Raw genomic sequence first — 15,326 nt, 5'->3', positions numbered from 1 at the left:
GCGGGGACACGCCGGTCAGCTCCTGCAGAAGGAAACTCACGTCCCTACAAACCCAGCGACCGTGGCTGGGCGCGGACCAAGAGAACCCAAAGCGCCCCTGTGCCCTGCCGGCCGGGCCTGGACGCAGACACACCCGGGCCCCCCGAGACACGAGGCAGGGGCCGTCTCACCAGGCCACACCTGGGCACAGAACCTAGGGCCTCACCCGAGCCAGGGGACAGCGGGAGGGTGTCTGCCTGGCATGGGACCCAGATGGTCCCCCCAGCACCACCAGGAACGATCCCTGAGCACTGAGCCAAGAGCACTGCTGGGCATAGCCCAAAAAGCAATAGATAAATAAATAAATAAATAAATAAATAAAAAGATGGCCAGTGCCTGACGGAGGACGGGAGGGAGGAGGGATTCGGGGTCTGCACTGACCCCAGAGGTCAGGCTGCTGCCCCTTCACCCAAAACCACCTACAGCCCCATGCAACACTCGGGGGGGGGCCGGGGTGTGGCAGCGAGGGGCTGCCCATGTGTGAGGGGCCTCCGGGGTGGGTGCGGCGAGCTCTGCCCGGAGAACTCCAAGGGCTGGACCCCCGCTGCGAAGGACAGCCGGCACTAGGCGCCGGGGCCGGGAGGGAGCGTGGACACGGAGGCTCGCAGGCCGGGCTGCGCGCAGTGTGGCAGCACCAAGTCTGGTCTGGAGGGCGCCCGGGGGCCCCTCCCCCAGGCCCGGCTGCAAGGCCACAGGCCGGGCGCTCACGACCGGCCGACACGTCCAGTGTGGGCAGCAGGCCACAGTGAGGGCAGGGCCCCCCTGCCCCCCCCCCCCCGCGCCGGAGAGTGGCAGGAATATGTCCTCGCATTGTTCCCCGTGGACATTTCTCGGTGGCCGCGAATAATGGCAGGAAGAGCGGTGCTCCGAGGGATTATTTTAGGGTTTCTATTGTTGCTCGTTCCTACCCCACCCCCCCGGCCCAGAATACCAACCAACCTGCGGGGAGACGCTCTAACGAGCTTAATCCCTCTGTCTGTTGGCCACAAGGGCGGAGACTCCCCCGAGCCCCCCAGGGCCCAGCCAGGCATTTCCCGGCTCCCCCCCCACCGTGTGAAACCCTGAGCCACCAACAGCGGCGGGGCGGGGGCTGGCGGCCAGCAGCTGAGGGGGTCGCCCCAGCCCTGACCCTTCCGCTCAGAACCGAGGTGCTCTGCTCACCAGCCTTGGCCGTTCCAAGCTGTGAGCTGCTGGTCCCGTTAATGCCTAACTGGGTTCTTGCATTCCTGGGGTCAGTCCGGGGGGGCGGGGGGGGCCGGGCACTGCTGCCAGGGGGCGCCAGCAAGCTAGGCGCGTCTCCTGGCCTGCGCCTCAGTTTCCCCCTGCTCCCAGAGAGAAGGGCAGCCACCGAGGCAGAGACAGCCGGGACCTGGGGTGGGAGGTCAGGGTGTGCCTAAATGCTGGGTCTCTGCAAGGTCCTCGAGGGACCTTGAGTGGCAGGGGCCATGTGCCCTCCAAAGGGTGGCTCGCCCCGCAAACAGCCCTCCTGGGTGCCCGGCCGCACCCCTCCCCGCCCCACTCCCCCCCCCACCCAGATGCACCCCCAGCAATACGGCGGCTCTGACGGGACGGGACGGGCATGTGACACGGGACGCAGACAAGACAGTGCTCCGGGTGCAGGACAGGAAGGTGGGGCGGAGGACGCCTGGGGACAGGGCAGCCGCCCCCAGGCCACGCTGTCCGCTGCGGCCATCAGAGCAAACCCCCAGGAGGAGGCCCCTCCCGGAGCCCTCGGGTTGGGCCAGCTCTGCAGTCACGCTGAGAGCAGGGGGGGGGCCGTGTCCCTCACGGAGCCGAGAGGGCCCTCAGTGCGAGGACACGCCCGCGGCGCAGGGAGACCCACGGCACCCCCGCTGCCCCACCCAGGGCGAGCGGGCACTCGGGACCCCGGGGACAGCAGAGAGAGACCCAGAGGCTGGCGGAGGGCAGGGGGAAGCCGTCCATCCGTCCGCTCGTCCATTCATTCACTCAGCCCTGGGCAGGACTGACAGACACGGCCCCTACGGGGAGTGGCCGGCTAGGGACAGGCTGCTCTGAGGCCCAGACAGTCAGCGGGACCCCCCAGCCGCGGCTGCGCCAGGCCCCCCCCACCAGCCGCTGCGAAACCACCCAGAAATGCATTCCCACAATTCACAGCAGGCGGGCTAGGGGGATCGACCCCCAAATTCCAGGGAGGCCTGGGCCAGGCTGCGTGAGAGACGGGACCGTACTTCCCTTGGAGCAGTGCTGAGGGGACTGCAACTTCTCCACGTCCCTCACAGCCCACTGGGGAGGGAGGGAGGGAGGGAGGCGAAAAAGCTGGGGAGGGAACACTGGACCATTGGCCAGTTATTCTTTTCCACGGATTTCCTTGGACACCATAAGTCAGGATGCCCTGGAAAAACAGCGTCGGCCGGCGGGTGCAGCTGCCTGCCTGGCTCTGCTAAACCAATTCCCCCGCCCCGGCACAGGGCCGAGCCGAGCTGAGCAGGCTGCGGGAAGAACTTGGGCTTTCGGAGGAAGGACGGGAAGGCGACTCGGACCCAGTGGGCAGCGGTGGCTGGCCGGGAGGGCCCGCCTGGGAAGAGCCACTCTCAGGGCGCTCTCCGCTCCGCTGCTGAGAGCATCACTGGGAAACGCGGGTTCGGAGAGGTTCCGAGCCCGCCCAGGGCCCTGGCAATGCCTCCTTGGAAGCGTTAGCTGTTTTGGTCAACATCTCGGCCCTAAATAGAGTCTGAAGCGTCCCCTTGGAAGTAGTTTGTCCTCGCTGCCGACGAGTGTTTAAATAGCGAGGTGCTCGGCCAGTCTCGGGAGCGCGGAGAGCGTCTGAGCCCAGTGGCCAGTGTAATCATTAGTCGTGGGAGCAGGCAGGGCCAACCCGGCTGCCTCAGACATGAGTGGACGGCCAGTTCATTCTGCCCTGCAAGAGTTAATCATTCATACCCCCACGAAGTGGAAGGGGCGCCGGCATTCGCCCTGGGGAGAAGTGACCAAATGCCCTGGGGAGAAGTGACCGAGGCCCTGGGGGGGAGGAGGGGGAGGCCGGGGCAGAATCATTCTGGACAGAGGGTGGTGGGTAGCCAGGGTGGGGGCGCGGGGGGGCGCCCCAGGTCTGGCGCAGCCCCCGGCCCACGGGCAGCTTGAGCTCTTGGCGGGGCTGCCCGGAGCAAGGGGGCCGCAGAGCTGGACGGGTCAGGCGCGGCCGGGCCGGGCGCTGTCCCAGCGTCCCAGCTCCGTCCTCTTTCCGGCAGCGCAGAGCCAGAGGAAATGAAAACTAGGAAAACAGTTTGTCCACAGAACAATGCGGCGCGGTTTCATTTTGGTCCCCTCGAACAGAAATGTGGTTCCACTTGTGCGCGGGGCAGGGCCGTTCCCCACGGGCCGGCCGCCGCCAGGGCGGCAGCTCTCCCGAGCGCCTCTCCAGAGTCCACTTGGGCGCGGGAGCGTTTGGCCCGGGGCAGTCGTGGGAAAGCGGAACGCGGCTGCGTCCAGGCAGAGGCCCCGGCGCCGCTGCGCCCAGGCGGGGTCCGGGGGGCCTGGGGCCGCGCGCGCGGGGCGGCTCGCGGGTGGGGGCCGGGGCCGCGCCGGGCACGGGGGGCAGGTGAAGGCGCCCGGCCGGCCGGCCGAGAGGCCCCCGGGCCCGCGCGCCCCCGCCCCGGGGGTCCCCCGAGTCCCCCCGCCGGCCCCGGCCGGCCCACAACAAAGAGCCGGGCCGGGGCGCGCGGCGCGCGGGGTCCGGGGCGCACCTGGCCGGGCGCGGGACAAAGGGGCCGGGACTCACCTTGGCGGCGGCGCGGGCCAGCAGGAGCGCGGGCAGCAGCAGCCACACGCCGGCGCGGGGCCCCATGGCCGGGCAGGGCGGGCGGGCGGCGGCGGGCGCGGGGGCTCGCGCCGTCCGGGGCGCGGCGGGGAGCGGCGGCGACTCGAGCGCGGCGGGCCGAGCTCGCCAATTTGTTGGCGCTGCCCCCTCCCCTCGCGCGCGCGGGCGGGCGGGCGGCGTCCGGGGGGTGGGCCCGGCCCAGGCTAAGAGCGGCGGGAGCGCGCGGGCCCGCACAGTGGCCGCCCGGCTCCGCGCCGCGCCCCGCGCCCAGGACGCGCCCCCGCTGCCCACCCGGAGGTGAGGGCGCCCCGAGGGCGCGGGCGCGGGGCGCGGGCGGGCGGGCGCGGCGCGGGACGGGTCCTCCGGCGCGCCCCGGCCCCGGCGCGTCTCCACGGGGGACGCCCGGGCCGAGCGGGGCGCGCCGGGCTCAGCCGCTTTGTCCTGGCCCGCAGGGAGAGCCGCGTCCCGGGAACCATGCGCCGCGGAGCCCCGGCCCGGACGGGCCCGCCGAGGTGAGCACAGTCCCGGCCCGCCGCCCCGGGGAGCTGGGGGAGGGGGGGGCGCCCAGTGGGTCCCGCTCACCCGCGCTTCCCCCTCTCCCGTCTAGGTGGCTGCTGCTGGCCGTGACCGTGGGACTGCTGGCCCCGAGCGTCCTGGCGGTGAGTGCTCCTCCCTCGCCGGCCCGTGCGGGCTCCTTCGCGCGTCCCCGAGAGGCTCCGGGCGGGTGGCAGGGGCGGAATCGCCCGCAGGAGGCCCTGGCCGGGCACCTGAGCTGGGGCTGCTCGGAGAGAGCCTGCGCCCCGGGAGCTGCCCGCCCCACCCCCACCCGGTGTGGCCCTCAGCTGCCCGGCCTGCGCTGTCCCGCCAGGGCAGCCGCGATGCCAAACATTGCTCGAGGCGAGGGTTCCTGAGCTGGAGCCCCGCCAAGCCGCCAGCCGGGCGGGCCTCGGGGGGCAGCCAGGTGTCCAGGTGCCTGTCCAGGTGCTGTCCGGGACAGTTTCCTGGGGCTTTGGCCTGAGAGGCTGGGGTGGGTGCGTGGGGCTGGGCACTGGGCCCTGAGGAGACCCCCGCCAGCACTTGTGTGGGCCACACCGTGGATGGCTGGGGCGCTCGGGCCAGCCCTGCCCCGGGCAGCACCCCGAGACCCCCGGAGTGGAATGCGGTTCCGGGCGGGTCCCCGCAGGTGAGGACGTGCACAACCCCCCCTGGTCCTGCCCCGTGAGCCCAACCTGGGTGCTGGGTGTGGGGTGCCCTGCCAGGCAGAGGGCACAGAGGGAGGGTGACCGGAAGCCTGTGTCGGCAGGGACTTGACTTCTGTTGTTTTCCTGTGGGAGTGGACGGCCTTTGGGCAGGAGTCGGCCAAGGCAGAGCCTGGAAAGGGGCTCCCAGCTCTGCCTTCCGCTCCGGGCAGCCGGGAGCCAGGGGGCACCGGGAGGTTTGCCCAGACCCCCAGGCGCTCGAGTCACCTGGGTCTGTCCGAAGCGGAGGGCGGGGAGTCACCCTCTGAGCTAGCCTGGGGCTCTGAGGGGTCTAGGACGGAAACGTGGGTGGGACTGGCGTGCGGGGTGGGCGGTGCCCAGGGAGTAGAGCAGGGCTAAGCCTGGACGGGCGTCTCCCTCGTCCGTGTCCTGCTCTCGCGATTCCAGAGGGTCCCGTCCCACAGAGAACAAGTCTTGTCCGACACTGACCGGGGTCCCACAAAAGATGACGCACCAGCCAGGAGACATAGTCCAATGGGCTGTGGTCCCCGTCACCCGTGGTCCGTGATCACAGTCTCCCGTGGTGTGTGGTCTCAGTGACCATGGTCTCTGGTCTCGGCCCCCCTGGTTCATGATCTTAGTCCCCCGTGGCCTGTGGTCTCAGTTCCCATGGTCTGTTCCCGTGGTTCATGGTTCAGTCCCTTGTGGTTCGTGGTTTCAGTCCCTTGTGGTTCGTGGTTTCAGTCCCTTGTGGTTCGTGGTCTCGGTCCCGAGTGGTCTGTGGGCCGGAGCCCCACGCCTGGTTTCCCAGTCCAGTCAGAGACTGAGTGTGCCCGCGCCAAGCCCATACGTGGGTGGGTCACACACCTTCCAAGACACTCGTCCCTCAGAAGTGCGAGCACCCCCGTCTGCTCGCCGCCCAGGACTGGGGTGCTGACCGCAGGCCTTCCCCAGGCTCTGAGTCTGCCTGTCTCCCGCCTGTCCTCGTCCCCGCCAAGCCCTCGGGCCCAGCTGACGCCCGCTGGCTCTGGGGCAATGGTGCTGCCAGGGCTGCTTCTTCCGGGCTGACCCGGGTCCTTCCACAGCGGCACCCTGGGCTGGGCTGGGGCGCTGGCTCCCTGCCGTGGGCTCGGGGGCCCAGCGGGCAGAGGTGGGCTGGCCAAGAGGGGGCATGGGTGTGGCTGGCCCCGCACAGCCTCGCTAGGGCCCCTGCCCACCTGCTGCACGGCGGGGCCTGTCAGAGGGACACGTGCAGCCCCAGGCCTCCCCTGGGCTGGACCCTGGCTCAGAGCCGGCCCGACCCCACCCAGTCCTGGGGCGCCCCCTCCCAGAGGGGCCTAGAGTTGGGGCTGGGGGTGCGGGGGGGCAGGGGGCAGCAGTCTCGGGGGTTGGGCCTGAGGGGCACCGGCTCTGTGGGTCCGTCAATAAACCATGCTGGGCATTAGGGTGACCAGCCGTGCTGTCGCTGGACGTTAGCAGCAGGCCAGGCGGCGCCCCTTGGGAAGGAGGGGGTTGGCGGTGTGAACGGATATGGGGGGCCTCTGCGCCCAGTTCTGTGTGGCTCAAGAGGCGGGTCCGCGGCTGGACCCCGCCAGGGAAGGGTCCAGGCCTCCTGCTCCCGCCTTCCTGCAGACTTGAAAGTGGAAAGTGGTCACTGCGGCCGGGGCCTGTGACTCATCTCCAGAGCAGGCAGTGGCCTTGGAGATCTAAGGGCAGGCCAGGCCTGCGCGGCTCTGGGAGGAAGAACATTCCGGAGAACAAAGGCAGTCCCCGAGATCAAATGTGCAGGCCACCAGCTGGCGGGGACGGGGGTCACTGGTGACTCAGCGGGAGCCTCCTGAGCACCGCGTCCACTCTCAGGACTGAAGCCCTTAGATCAGCCAAGGGCCCTGGGACCCCGACCCCGTCAGGGTGCTCCCAGGCCTCAGTCCCGCCGGCCCTGTGGCACCAGGTCGGGGCCGAGGGCATGGGAAGGACCCTGCCCCCCGCCGTGCCTGACGGGGGGGCCCAGGACGAAGCCCAGGCCCCCGAGGTCCTCCTCCCAGGTGGAGAGGTGGGCGCGAGAGGTGCGGGACCCCGCTCGCCCCCGGGAGGTTTCGGGGGCTGGGTCTGGCCTTGTGTCTGCGGTGACAGTGGAGGTGGGGCGTCCCCACGGTCCCCACAGGCCAGTGTCTCTGGAGGGGTCAGTGCTGGGGGCAGAGCAGAGGCTGGAAGCAGAGACGCCCCCACCCCTCGGGCCCCCTACGAGGGCAGCGGGTGTGGTGGGAAGCGCGTGCAGGGGCTCTTTGGCCGTGAGAGAGGAAGCTTCTGGAATCCTCCAGCAGAACTCAGTCTATGGGGGCGCCAGCGGCTTCTTTGGGCAGCCCCCCGCCACCCGGGCCCACTGGCCTCCCCACCCGGGCCCACTGGCTCCAGGCGGCCATGAGAGAGGCTCGTCCCATGGACACCTGCACTCCCACTGTGGTCAGGCGTGAGCCCTGCACCCGGGCCTCAGCCCCCACCCTCCCCCGGCCCCAGGCACCCGGGCCTCAGCCCCCCTCAGTCTCTGCGTGCAGGGTCCCAGGCCCATCCCACCATACTCGGGCCACCAGACAAAAATGTTTGCTCTTGACTCAGCTCCGTGCCTGCCGAGAAACCCCCAAGCTTCTAAGGTGTCATGCACACACAGGCGTGTAAGATGCATGTCAGCGTGGACACGGGTGCGTGCTCCACGTGGCAAGGTGCTGAATGGTGTCTGAACGGGAGGCAGATCTCTGCATGCAGAGACCGATGAAGGAGAGTAGACAGACCTCAGACAGACAGGAAGGAAGGACGGACGGACGGGTGGGGAGCTGCATGGACACATGCAAGGATGGATGCATGGCTGGATGGACAAACGGATGCATGGTTGGATGGATGGACACGTGGATGGGCGAGTGAGTTGGTGGGTGCGTGCAGGCATGCGTACGTGGGTCGGTGGATGGATGGAGAGGGTGGGTAGATGGACGAGTGGGTGAATGGGTGGATGGACGATGGATGGGTGGGTTGTACAGGTAAGAGGTCAGGCATGGACAGAAAACGAGGGCGGCGGCTGTACAGACACGATAGGTGAGGGTGCAGGTGAGAGGTGTGGAGGACAGTCCCAGGACAGAGACGGGTGCGGTGGGCACCGTGCGTGCACGCGGACCTGCCCGGCAGAGCAGACAGAGGGGCGCTAGCCGCCCCGGCCCAAGCTCACAGGGGAGACGGAGAAACGAAGCACGGGAGGCTCGGGAGAAAGCGCCCTTCTGGTGAGAGCAGAGCGCCCGCTGAGCCCCCAGCCCCCCACCCCTCCCCCGCGCACCTACGGCCAGCGTGCTACCAGATGGCCGAGGGAAAGTTCCAGCAGGAATGTTCCCGGGAGAGGCCGCCCCTTCCCTTTCTCCCTTATTTGGTAGAATCTTCACCGCGACAGAGTCGAAGGTGCAGGAGGGCCAACTCGGGCGTGCGTCCCCCCGCAGCCACCTTCCTTCCCGCTGCCCACCCCGCTCCGCGCTTCCCCCCAAGACAATCCAAGCTCAGACAGGATTTCCTTCTCCTTAGTCATCAGTTTCCTGGGCCAGCCGCCCCTTCCCGTTGCAAAACAAGAACTGAACCAGGAATGGTCTGAAACCTCCCAATCTCTTGCCAGTGTGTGTGGACATCCGCTCCTGCGTGCCATACCAGCGGTCGGGGGAATGCGTGTGTTTCTAATTAAGTCACCGCCGCCACAGTGCTCACTAAGCCGCCAAGAGCAAACACCTCTGTCTGCTGGCGGCTCTGAAGAGGGACCCCGGGGAAGGTCCCTCTGGACAGAAGCGTGGTCCAAGGAGCCGGTGCTGGGTCTGCCCCTTCCCTGCCGTCCACTCAGCTTTCCCCAGCACAGGGCGGGCGGGTGGGCGCCTGCCCGCTCTGCTCTGGATCCAGATGGCCCTGTCCGCTGTCCTTGGGGCGGGGCCCTGCACCCCCGATATCGTGCTCGTCACACCAGCTGCAGTTCTCAGCCCCCCATTTGCCCGCTTCATCCTGCCGAGGTTCCCCCTGCCCTGTGGTTGGCACGTGTGTTCCCACGGAGCGTGTCCCGGCTTCCTGCGGGCAGGTGGGGGTCGGCCGGGGCCCTTGGGGGATCAGCACCCCTCGCTGTCTTCCCGTGGCCTGAGCTGGGGTCCCCCCTGACCCCCACCTTCCTGCACGGGTGCAGCCGGGCCCCCGGGATCCTGTGAGTCCCCACAGCCCGAGACGCACCCCCAGGCCTGCGGACACTGGGTTCATCCGCTAGGGTCACGAGGACCGCGCGCCCACCCTGGGCTGTGTGCGGCCCCTCCCGCGGGCCTGGGCTCCAGGCCCGCCGCCGGCTGGCCCTCGATTGGGCTCGCTTTGTTCTCCGCCAGGAGAGCGGCCTTATCTGATTCTCACCTGATTGGAATTTTAAGTTCTAGCAATAAATGACCCGCCTGAGCCCAGAGGGGGAAGGAAGTCAGATTAGGCATGCTAACTCTTGAATATTTTTTTAATCCAGAAATTCCTTCCTTAAGAAGCTAAGAGCAGGGCTGGTTTCTGTCTGAGGTCCTACCAGCGGGCGCGAGCCGAGACCAGGGCACAGCCGTGAGCCCTAGCCGGGGGCGGGGGGCCTGCAGCACCACGGTCACACGGTTCCACGTGTCACCCAGAGAGTCTTTCCTCCTTCGTGGAGCTTTTTTTAGTTATTTTTTTTTAATTTTACTTTATTTTGGGGTTTGGGACCACACCCGCGACACTCAGGGGTTCCTGGCTCTGCCCTGAGGAATAACTGCGGGAGGTTCCGGAGACCTCAGGGATGTCAGGGAGACTCCCTCCCGCCTCCCTTCCCTCCGCCCACCGTTGTTTCTGGGTCAGACTTGCTGCAGCAGCCCCTGCGCCCGGCCCGCCCGCGCTCCCTGGCTGGGGCAAGGGGCGAGCGTGTGCCACACCCCGCTAGATGCGTCTGGAGTCTCTGCTCCTCCAAGGGCTTCGGGGTGGCAGTGAGGGCATCTCTGGAAGTAAAAACGGAATCCTGGCGGCCTCCCAGGGCCCCACCAGCAGATCGTGCCATGTGTGACGTCTCATGGCACGATCGTGGCTGGGGAGGTCCCCGCGTGGCCCGGTGTGGCTCGCGTGTGCCTCCCACGTGACGGGGGCTGGCCCGGGCGTGGCGGGGGCGTGGCGGGGAGCGGCTCCTGCCTGACCGGGACTGGCCCTGGTGTGGCTCAGGTGAGGTTCCCGCGTGGCCCGGTGCGCTTGGCCGTGGCTCGGGGTTGTACCGAGTGTGGCGTCACCCCCCGGTGCCGCAGGCTTTCTCCTCTCCGACGGCTGTGGGGTGAGAGGGTCCCCCGGCCGCCCACCCCTCGGACACTCCCCAAGCCCTGCGGCCTGGGCGGCGGCACCAGCGGTCACTGTGGCTTGTTCAGGGACCCAGAACTTCCCAGGGGGCCTGTTTGTTGCCCAGCGCCTCCCTGCGGGGCAGCAGGGCCCTGGGTGTCCTGGACACGTCTGGGGTCCAAATGCACCCACCAGCCACGCTCCAGCTGCAGAGGTCAGAGGTTACCCCGGGCTCTGCTCGACACACCCCGGCGCCCACAGCTGCTCGTGGGCCCGTCCCACTGGGCTGTGCGAAGTGCCCACTCACTGACCACTCCGCCGGTCCTGCTCGGGGGTCTGAGTCCAGGCCGTCCTTGCTTCCAGATGAAGCTCCGGCCCTGCCCGTCCCGGAAGTCTCAGCACCGGGAGCCTCGGGCTGGAGCCGCACTCGAGGCCTGCGTGCGCTCTGGAGTCGGGCTGGACGTGGCTGGCGTGGGCAGCGGCTCACCCCGGGGAGTTCAGTTCCCAGGATCTCCCGAGGGTGCCCCGGGGGACGTGGCCTTCAGCGCCCCCCCCCCCCGATCACCCAGGGACAGGGCCGGGATGTGGCCAGAGCCTGGGCAGCTGGGCTCGGTGTCCTGAGGGATGCTGGGGCCGCGTCACTTCCTCCTCACACTCCCCAGCGCCCGAGCCGGTGGGAGGGGTGAGGGGTGGGGGGGGCAGAGCCTGCCGCCCGCGCTGAGTGCTCTGCCTTCCCTGGGGGCCGCCCACGGCCGGGGGCTGCGGCTGGACTCGGCTTCCCCGCTGACCTGAGGCGGGCAGGTGGGACCTCCCGAACCCGCAGCCACCTCCGAGAGGCCGGGCGGGAGCGAGCCGTCATCTAATTTCTCTCGTTGAGTCACTTTGTGCCTTAGGTCACTTGGGGGTAAACGCCGTGATTCAGGGTTTTTAGAGTCTTGTTTTGGAAATGCTGAGCAGAGTCCCGGGTTCCCGAGCCCAGCGGGGCAGAGCCCGCCCGGAGAGGGATGGAAATGTCCCCGGGCCTACGTGCCGGGCTCACAGAGGGGCGGCGCGGGTTCGATAAGGCCCCCCGTGACGCAGCGGGTCTGAGGGCCTGAGTCAGCGCTGGGAGCCTGCACCCCTGGGCCCAGAATGCCTACATTCCTGCGAATTCCTGGCCGCTGAGAACACCCAGATTCCTGGCTCCTGCCCCCTGACCCTGGGCTTTGCCGAAAATCCCTCGATTGTGCGAGGCTTTGGGGGGAGTGGCGCCCCCCACCCAGTCTGCCAGCCGAGACTCTTACAGTAATGGTAACAAAGTCTCTGCCCTGCCGTTAGGGTTATCAATAACAAAGGGGCCGGCCTTGATAACCAGGAGCTGATACCCGCTCTTTGTTCTTCTCGAAGGAAAGTCCGCACCATCTGTTAAGGCTTTTCTTGCTCCCTCGTCCAAGATTAGATGATCCTACTTTGGGGGTCTGTCACTGATATGCTCCCGTGCCCCGTGACGGGCTCCGCCTGCTGAGGCTCTGGGCTCTGGGACTCTGGCTGCCCACATCCAGGGTGCTTGCTAAGACCCGTCAAGGCAGAAGATTCCAGAAGGGCGCAGCTCCTGCCAGGGCCCTACCCGCTGCTTCGGTGAAGCCTGGGGTCTCGCAGCCCGGGGGTCAGGGTGCCTGCGGGGCTGTCACCCCTCCCCCTCGGTGGCCCCTGCCCGGCCTGGCTGCTGCCCAGCTGGGAGCCCGCTCGCCCAGGCTCTGCCCTGGCCCCGTGCAGGGCCCCTGAGAGAAGCGGCCGTGCCAGAGCCCGGGGCGTCGTCCCCCTCCCCACTCCCGTCTGAGCCGCGGCCGCCCGGCCCTGCCCTCCCCGCACCGGGGAAGCGTGAGTGGCAGCCAGCCAGGGGTCGGTGTGGGGAGACTGGACGTGTGTGAGCGGGTGGTCAGCTGGAAGGGGCCGGGCCGGGGGCACAGGCCCAAGCGTCTGCTGGACGGGGACCAGGCCCTGGGCCCGCAGAAGCGGCTGCACGTGGCCCCGCTCCCGCCCAGGCCCGCGCCCGCCGCTGCGCCCTGCCCGCCCGTGCTGGCCGAGCACATGGCCCCGCAGCTGCGCCCGGGGCCGCCCGCCCCACCACTGCCCGGAGCAATTAAGTTTCCAAAACAGCAATTAGGAGCCTCGCCGCCGTTCCTGGCGCAGCTGACCTCCCTCGGCCGGCGAGCCCCTCCCCCACAGCCACCCAGCCCCCTGGGAGCACGGCCCCCAGCCCCCCCTCGGGGACAGTCCGTTTTCCTCCCGTAAAGCCTTCACGGAGAGGGACCGGCGCCTACTCTTCTGGAAGGTTCTCGAGCCCCTGAACCACCTCCAGACTCGCTGGAACCTTCGCTCTGAGCCAGGCTGGCGGGACTCGTGTGGGCAGGTCCAGCCTTCCCGTGGCCAGGGCCCCCCGTCCTGGTCAGAGACGCAGGGGCTGAGGTGGGGGCCGGTGTCCTCGAGCCCCCCGGGAGCTACCAGGCCTGGGTCCCGCTGATTCGCCCCCACAGCCCCCCCGTCAGCCCCCTGAGAAAGGACAGGGTCCCCCCGGACCTCCCGGGAGCCCGGCGCAATGGCAGCCCCCTCCCCGAGCCGAGGCCTCTGCCCCAGGTTCCGGCCCCCCCCCCCGGGGCCCCCCAGACCACCCGCGGGGCGGGCGCAGGCCAGCAGGTGTGGCCGAGTGGCCCCTTCCCCGCGGGCAGGCGGGACTCCAGGCCCCCGCCCTGAGCAGGGTTTGCGGACCAGCCGTGCAGAGACGGGGACGGGGACCGTTTCCTCTTTCCTGGAAACTGTCTGATTATGTCTGGGGCACAGCCGCCCTCCAGGAGGGCACGGGTGCCGCCCACTCTCCCCACAAAGGGGCCATTCAGAAGAGCCACTGGCCCTGAGAAACGGGGCGGGGGGGGGGGGCTCAGGGAAGCAAGGGGGCCTCGGGGCGCAGGGGAAGCAGCCTGCGGGCAGCGGGGACCCAGGCAGGTGCTGCCTCCTGCGGGCCGGCCCGGAGCCAGTGTGGGGGCAGCCCGGCCAGGCCCGCAGTGCCGCGTCCACCCACGGCGGAAGGCTCAGGTGGGCTGGAGGGGCGGAGCTGAGTGCATGGGGTCCCACGAGGAGTGTGGGACTGAGGCCAGGGGACGGCTGCTGGACGCGGTCTCGGTGGCCCTGTGCTGGGCCCGGCCAGAGGCCCTGGAGCAGGCCAGAGGCTGAGTGGGCCGGCGCCTCCCCGCGGGGCCCAGAGCTGGGCCCAGGCGTCCCCCCTGCAGCCCACCATAGTGACCCTGCGGCCCCCACAATGAGGGGCCCACCCGGAGCCCCCGCAGGCGCCCCCCGTGGCCTAGAGGGGAACTGCAGCCGTTCTGTTCCGGAAGGTTCTTGTCTGGGTGTGGGCACGCCCGAGGCCTGCGGGACTCGGCAGCTGAGGCAGACAGGGCATGACCGCCCAAGAGCACAGGGCCTTGTCACGTCCCTGGGACGCCCCAAGGCAGCCCACCCTAGTGGCGGGGGGGGGCGGGGGGGCTCTGCTCTCTGCTCCGCACCCCTGGGAGCCGACCAGGGAGGGGCAGCTGGAGCCCCCCTTGGTGGGGCCGGGAGGGGGAGGGTAGCCCAGCGGGGGGCACTGGGCTTGCACGCGACCAAGCCAGGGTCCGTCCCCGGCACCCCGCGTGGTCCCTGTGGCCCGCCAGGAGCGACCCTGAGCACTGCCGGGTGTGGCCCCCAAACGAAAGAGCAAACCCAGAAACCCCCTGTGGGGTCGCAGGCCCTCTGGGGTGGGGCTGCCAGCAGGCGGGGCCAGGGTGAGGCCGCTCGCCGCAGTCTCCGCCCAGCCCAGCCGCTGTGTCTGTGGCCCCCGATGTCTGGTTCGTGGTGGGGTTCCAGCCGCACCCCCGGGAGCATCAGGCACCGGGCGGGGCGGGGCTGAGCCCGTTCCCAGCCCTGCTGTGGGACACGTCCCCCTCATCCCCCAACACCCCCTTCCTCTGGGGGCTGAGGGGCAGAGCCAGAGGGGGGCAGGCCCTGCTCACCCTCGCCCCCACGGCCATGCGCCCCCACGGGGCCGGGTCACCCAGGGCCGCCTGCCCAGCCCCCGGGGTGACGCGAGCAGACGGCCGCTTGCTGGCCGTGAGGAGGGAAAGGCCCGGGGGTAGAGACCGTGCACGTGGCTGCAGGCCCGAGTGGCCGTGGCTCCGGGCTCCCTGGGCCTCCCGTGCCGCCTCCCCGGGTACAACACCCTGTTCCCAGCTCGGCCGCTTGCTCACGCCCACAGCACGGGGCCGCCCCGGGGGCCCCCACCCGCCCGTGCCGGGAAACCCCAGCGTGTGGCCGCTGTCCTTGTCCTCCTGACGAGACCGCGAGCCTCCCGGACGGGACTCCCGGGTGCGGTGCTCACTGGGGCGCCCAGAGCTGAGGAGGATTCTCTCTCTCTCTCTCCCGTGCCGCGCCCGTGACTGATAACCCGTGGGTTTCGCTTCTCTCTTGGCGCGACCAGAGATCCGCCCGCGCCCGGGGCCTGGAAGGACGCAGTGGCGGGACCCCGGGAACGGGTCGCTCAGTCGGGGCCGCCCAGGTGCCCCCAGGCTGCCGCTGAGCCGTGGCTGCCCGTCCCAGGCCAGACGCGCTGCGCGGAAGGGCTGATGGCCAGTGTCCGGGTGCCCACTCGCCCCCCCGGCTCCCCCCAGAGCGCCCAGCGGTGTTGCTGCCCGGCTGGCACGGACCCCGGCGCGTCCCACCCACAGGCGCCCGCGCCTCCCCAGCCCCTCGAGGCCTGACTGCCCCCCCCCGCCCCGTCCCCAGAGGCTCCTCCAGCCAGGCGCCCCCAAGAAAGGGAAGGGCGGTGGGGGCAGAACCTGTCCCTGACCCCGGGGCCCTCCCCGCAGTGGGGGGCGGCCGAGGGTCCCGGGCGGGGGGGCCGTAGCGGCTCCCGGCCCAGGCCAGGCGCGAGGTTCGTTCTGCAG

At 69.8% G+C, this 15,326-nt stretch overlaps 2 protein-coding genes across 2 annotated transcripts in view; one reads left to right on the top strand and one right to left on the bottom strand.

Annotated features, from left to right (window-relative positions):
- COL4A1 (collagen type IV alpha 1 chain) overlaps positions 1 to 3,938 on the bottom strand; it is a 59,402-nt gene extending 55,464 nt beyond the window's left edge. The window contains exon 1 of the mRNA XM_055146137.1: positions 3,800 to 3,938. Coding sequence (XP_055002112.1) covers positions 3,800 to 3,865 — 66 coding nt within the window. The 5' untranslated portion in view covers positions 3,866 to 3,938. The remainder of the gene's footprint in view (positions 1 to 3,799) is intronic.
- The window catches only part of LOC101551980 (collagen alpha-2(V) chain), a 44,742-nt gene continuing 33,279 nt past the window's right edge, over positions 3,864 to 15,326 (top strand). Inside the window, exons 1-4 of the mRNA XM_055126922.1 lie at positions 3,864 to 3,945; positions 4,047 to 4,135; positions 4,291 to 4,350; positions 4,446 to 4,497. Of these exons, the coding sequence (XP_054982897.1) occupies positions 3,864 to 3,945; positions 4,047 to 4,135; positions 4,291 to 4,350; positions 4,446 to 4,497 (283 nt within the window). The remainder of the gene's footprint in view (positions 3,946 to 4,046; positions 4,136 to 4,290; positions 4,351 to 4,445; positions 4,498 to 15,326) is intronic.

This window comes from Sorex araneus, chromosome 1 (assembly GCF_027595985.1).
Source record: "Sorex araneus isolate mSorAra2 chromosome 1, mSorAra2.pri, whole genome shotgun sequence".
Lineage (NCBI taxonomy): Eukaryota > Metazoa > Chordata > Mammalia > Eulipotyphla > Soricidae > Sorex > Sorex araneus.
This window is presented reverse-complemented; position numbering and strand designations above follow the sequence as displayed.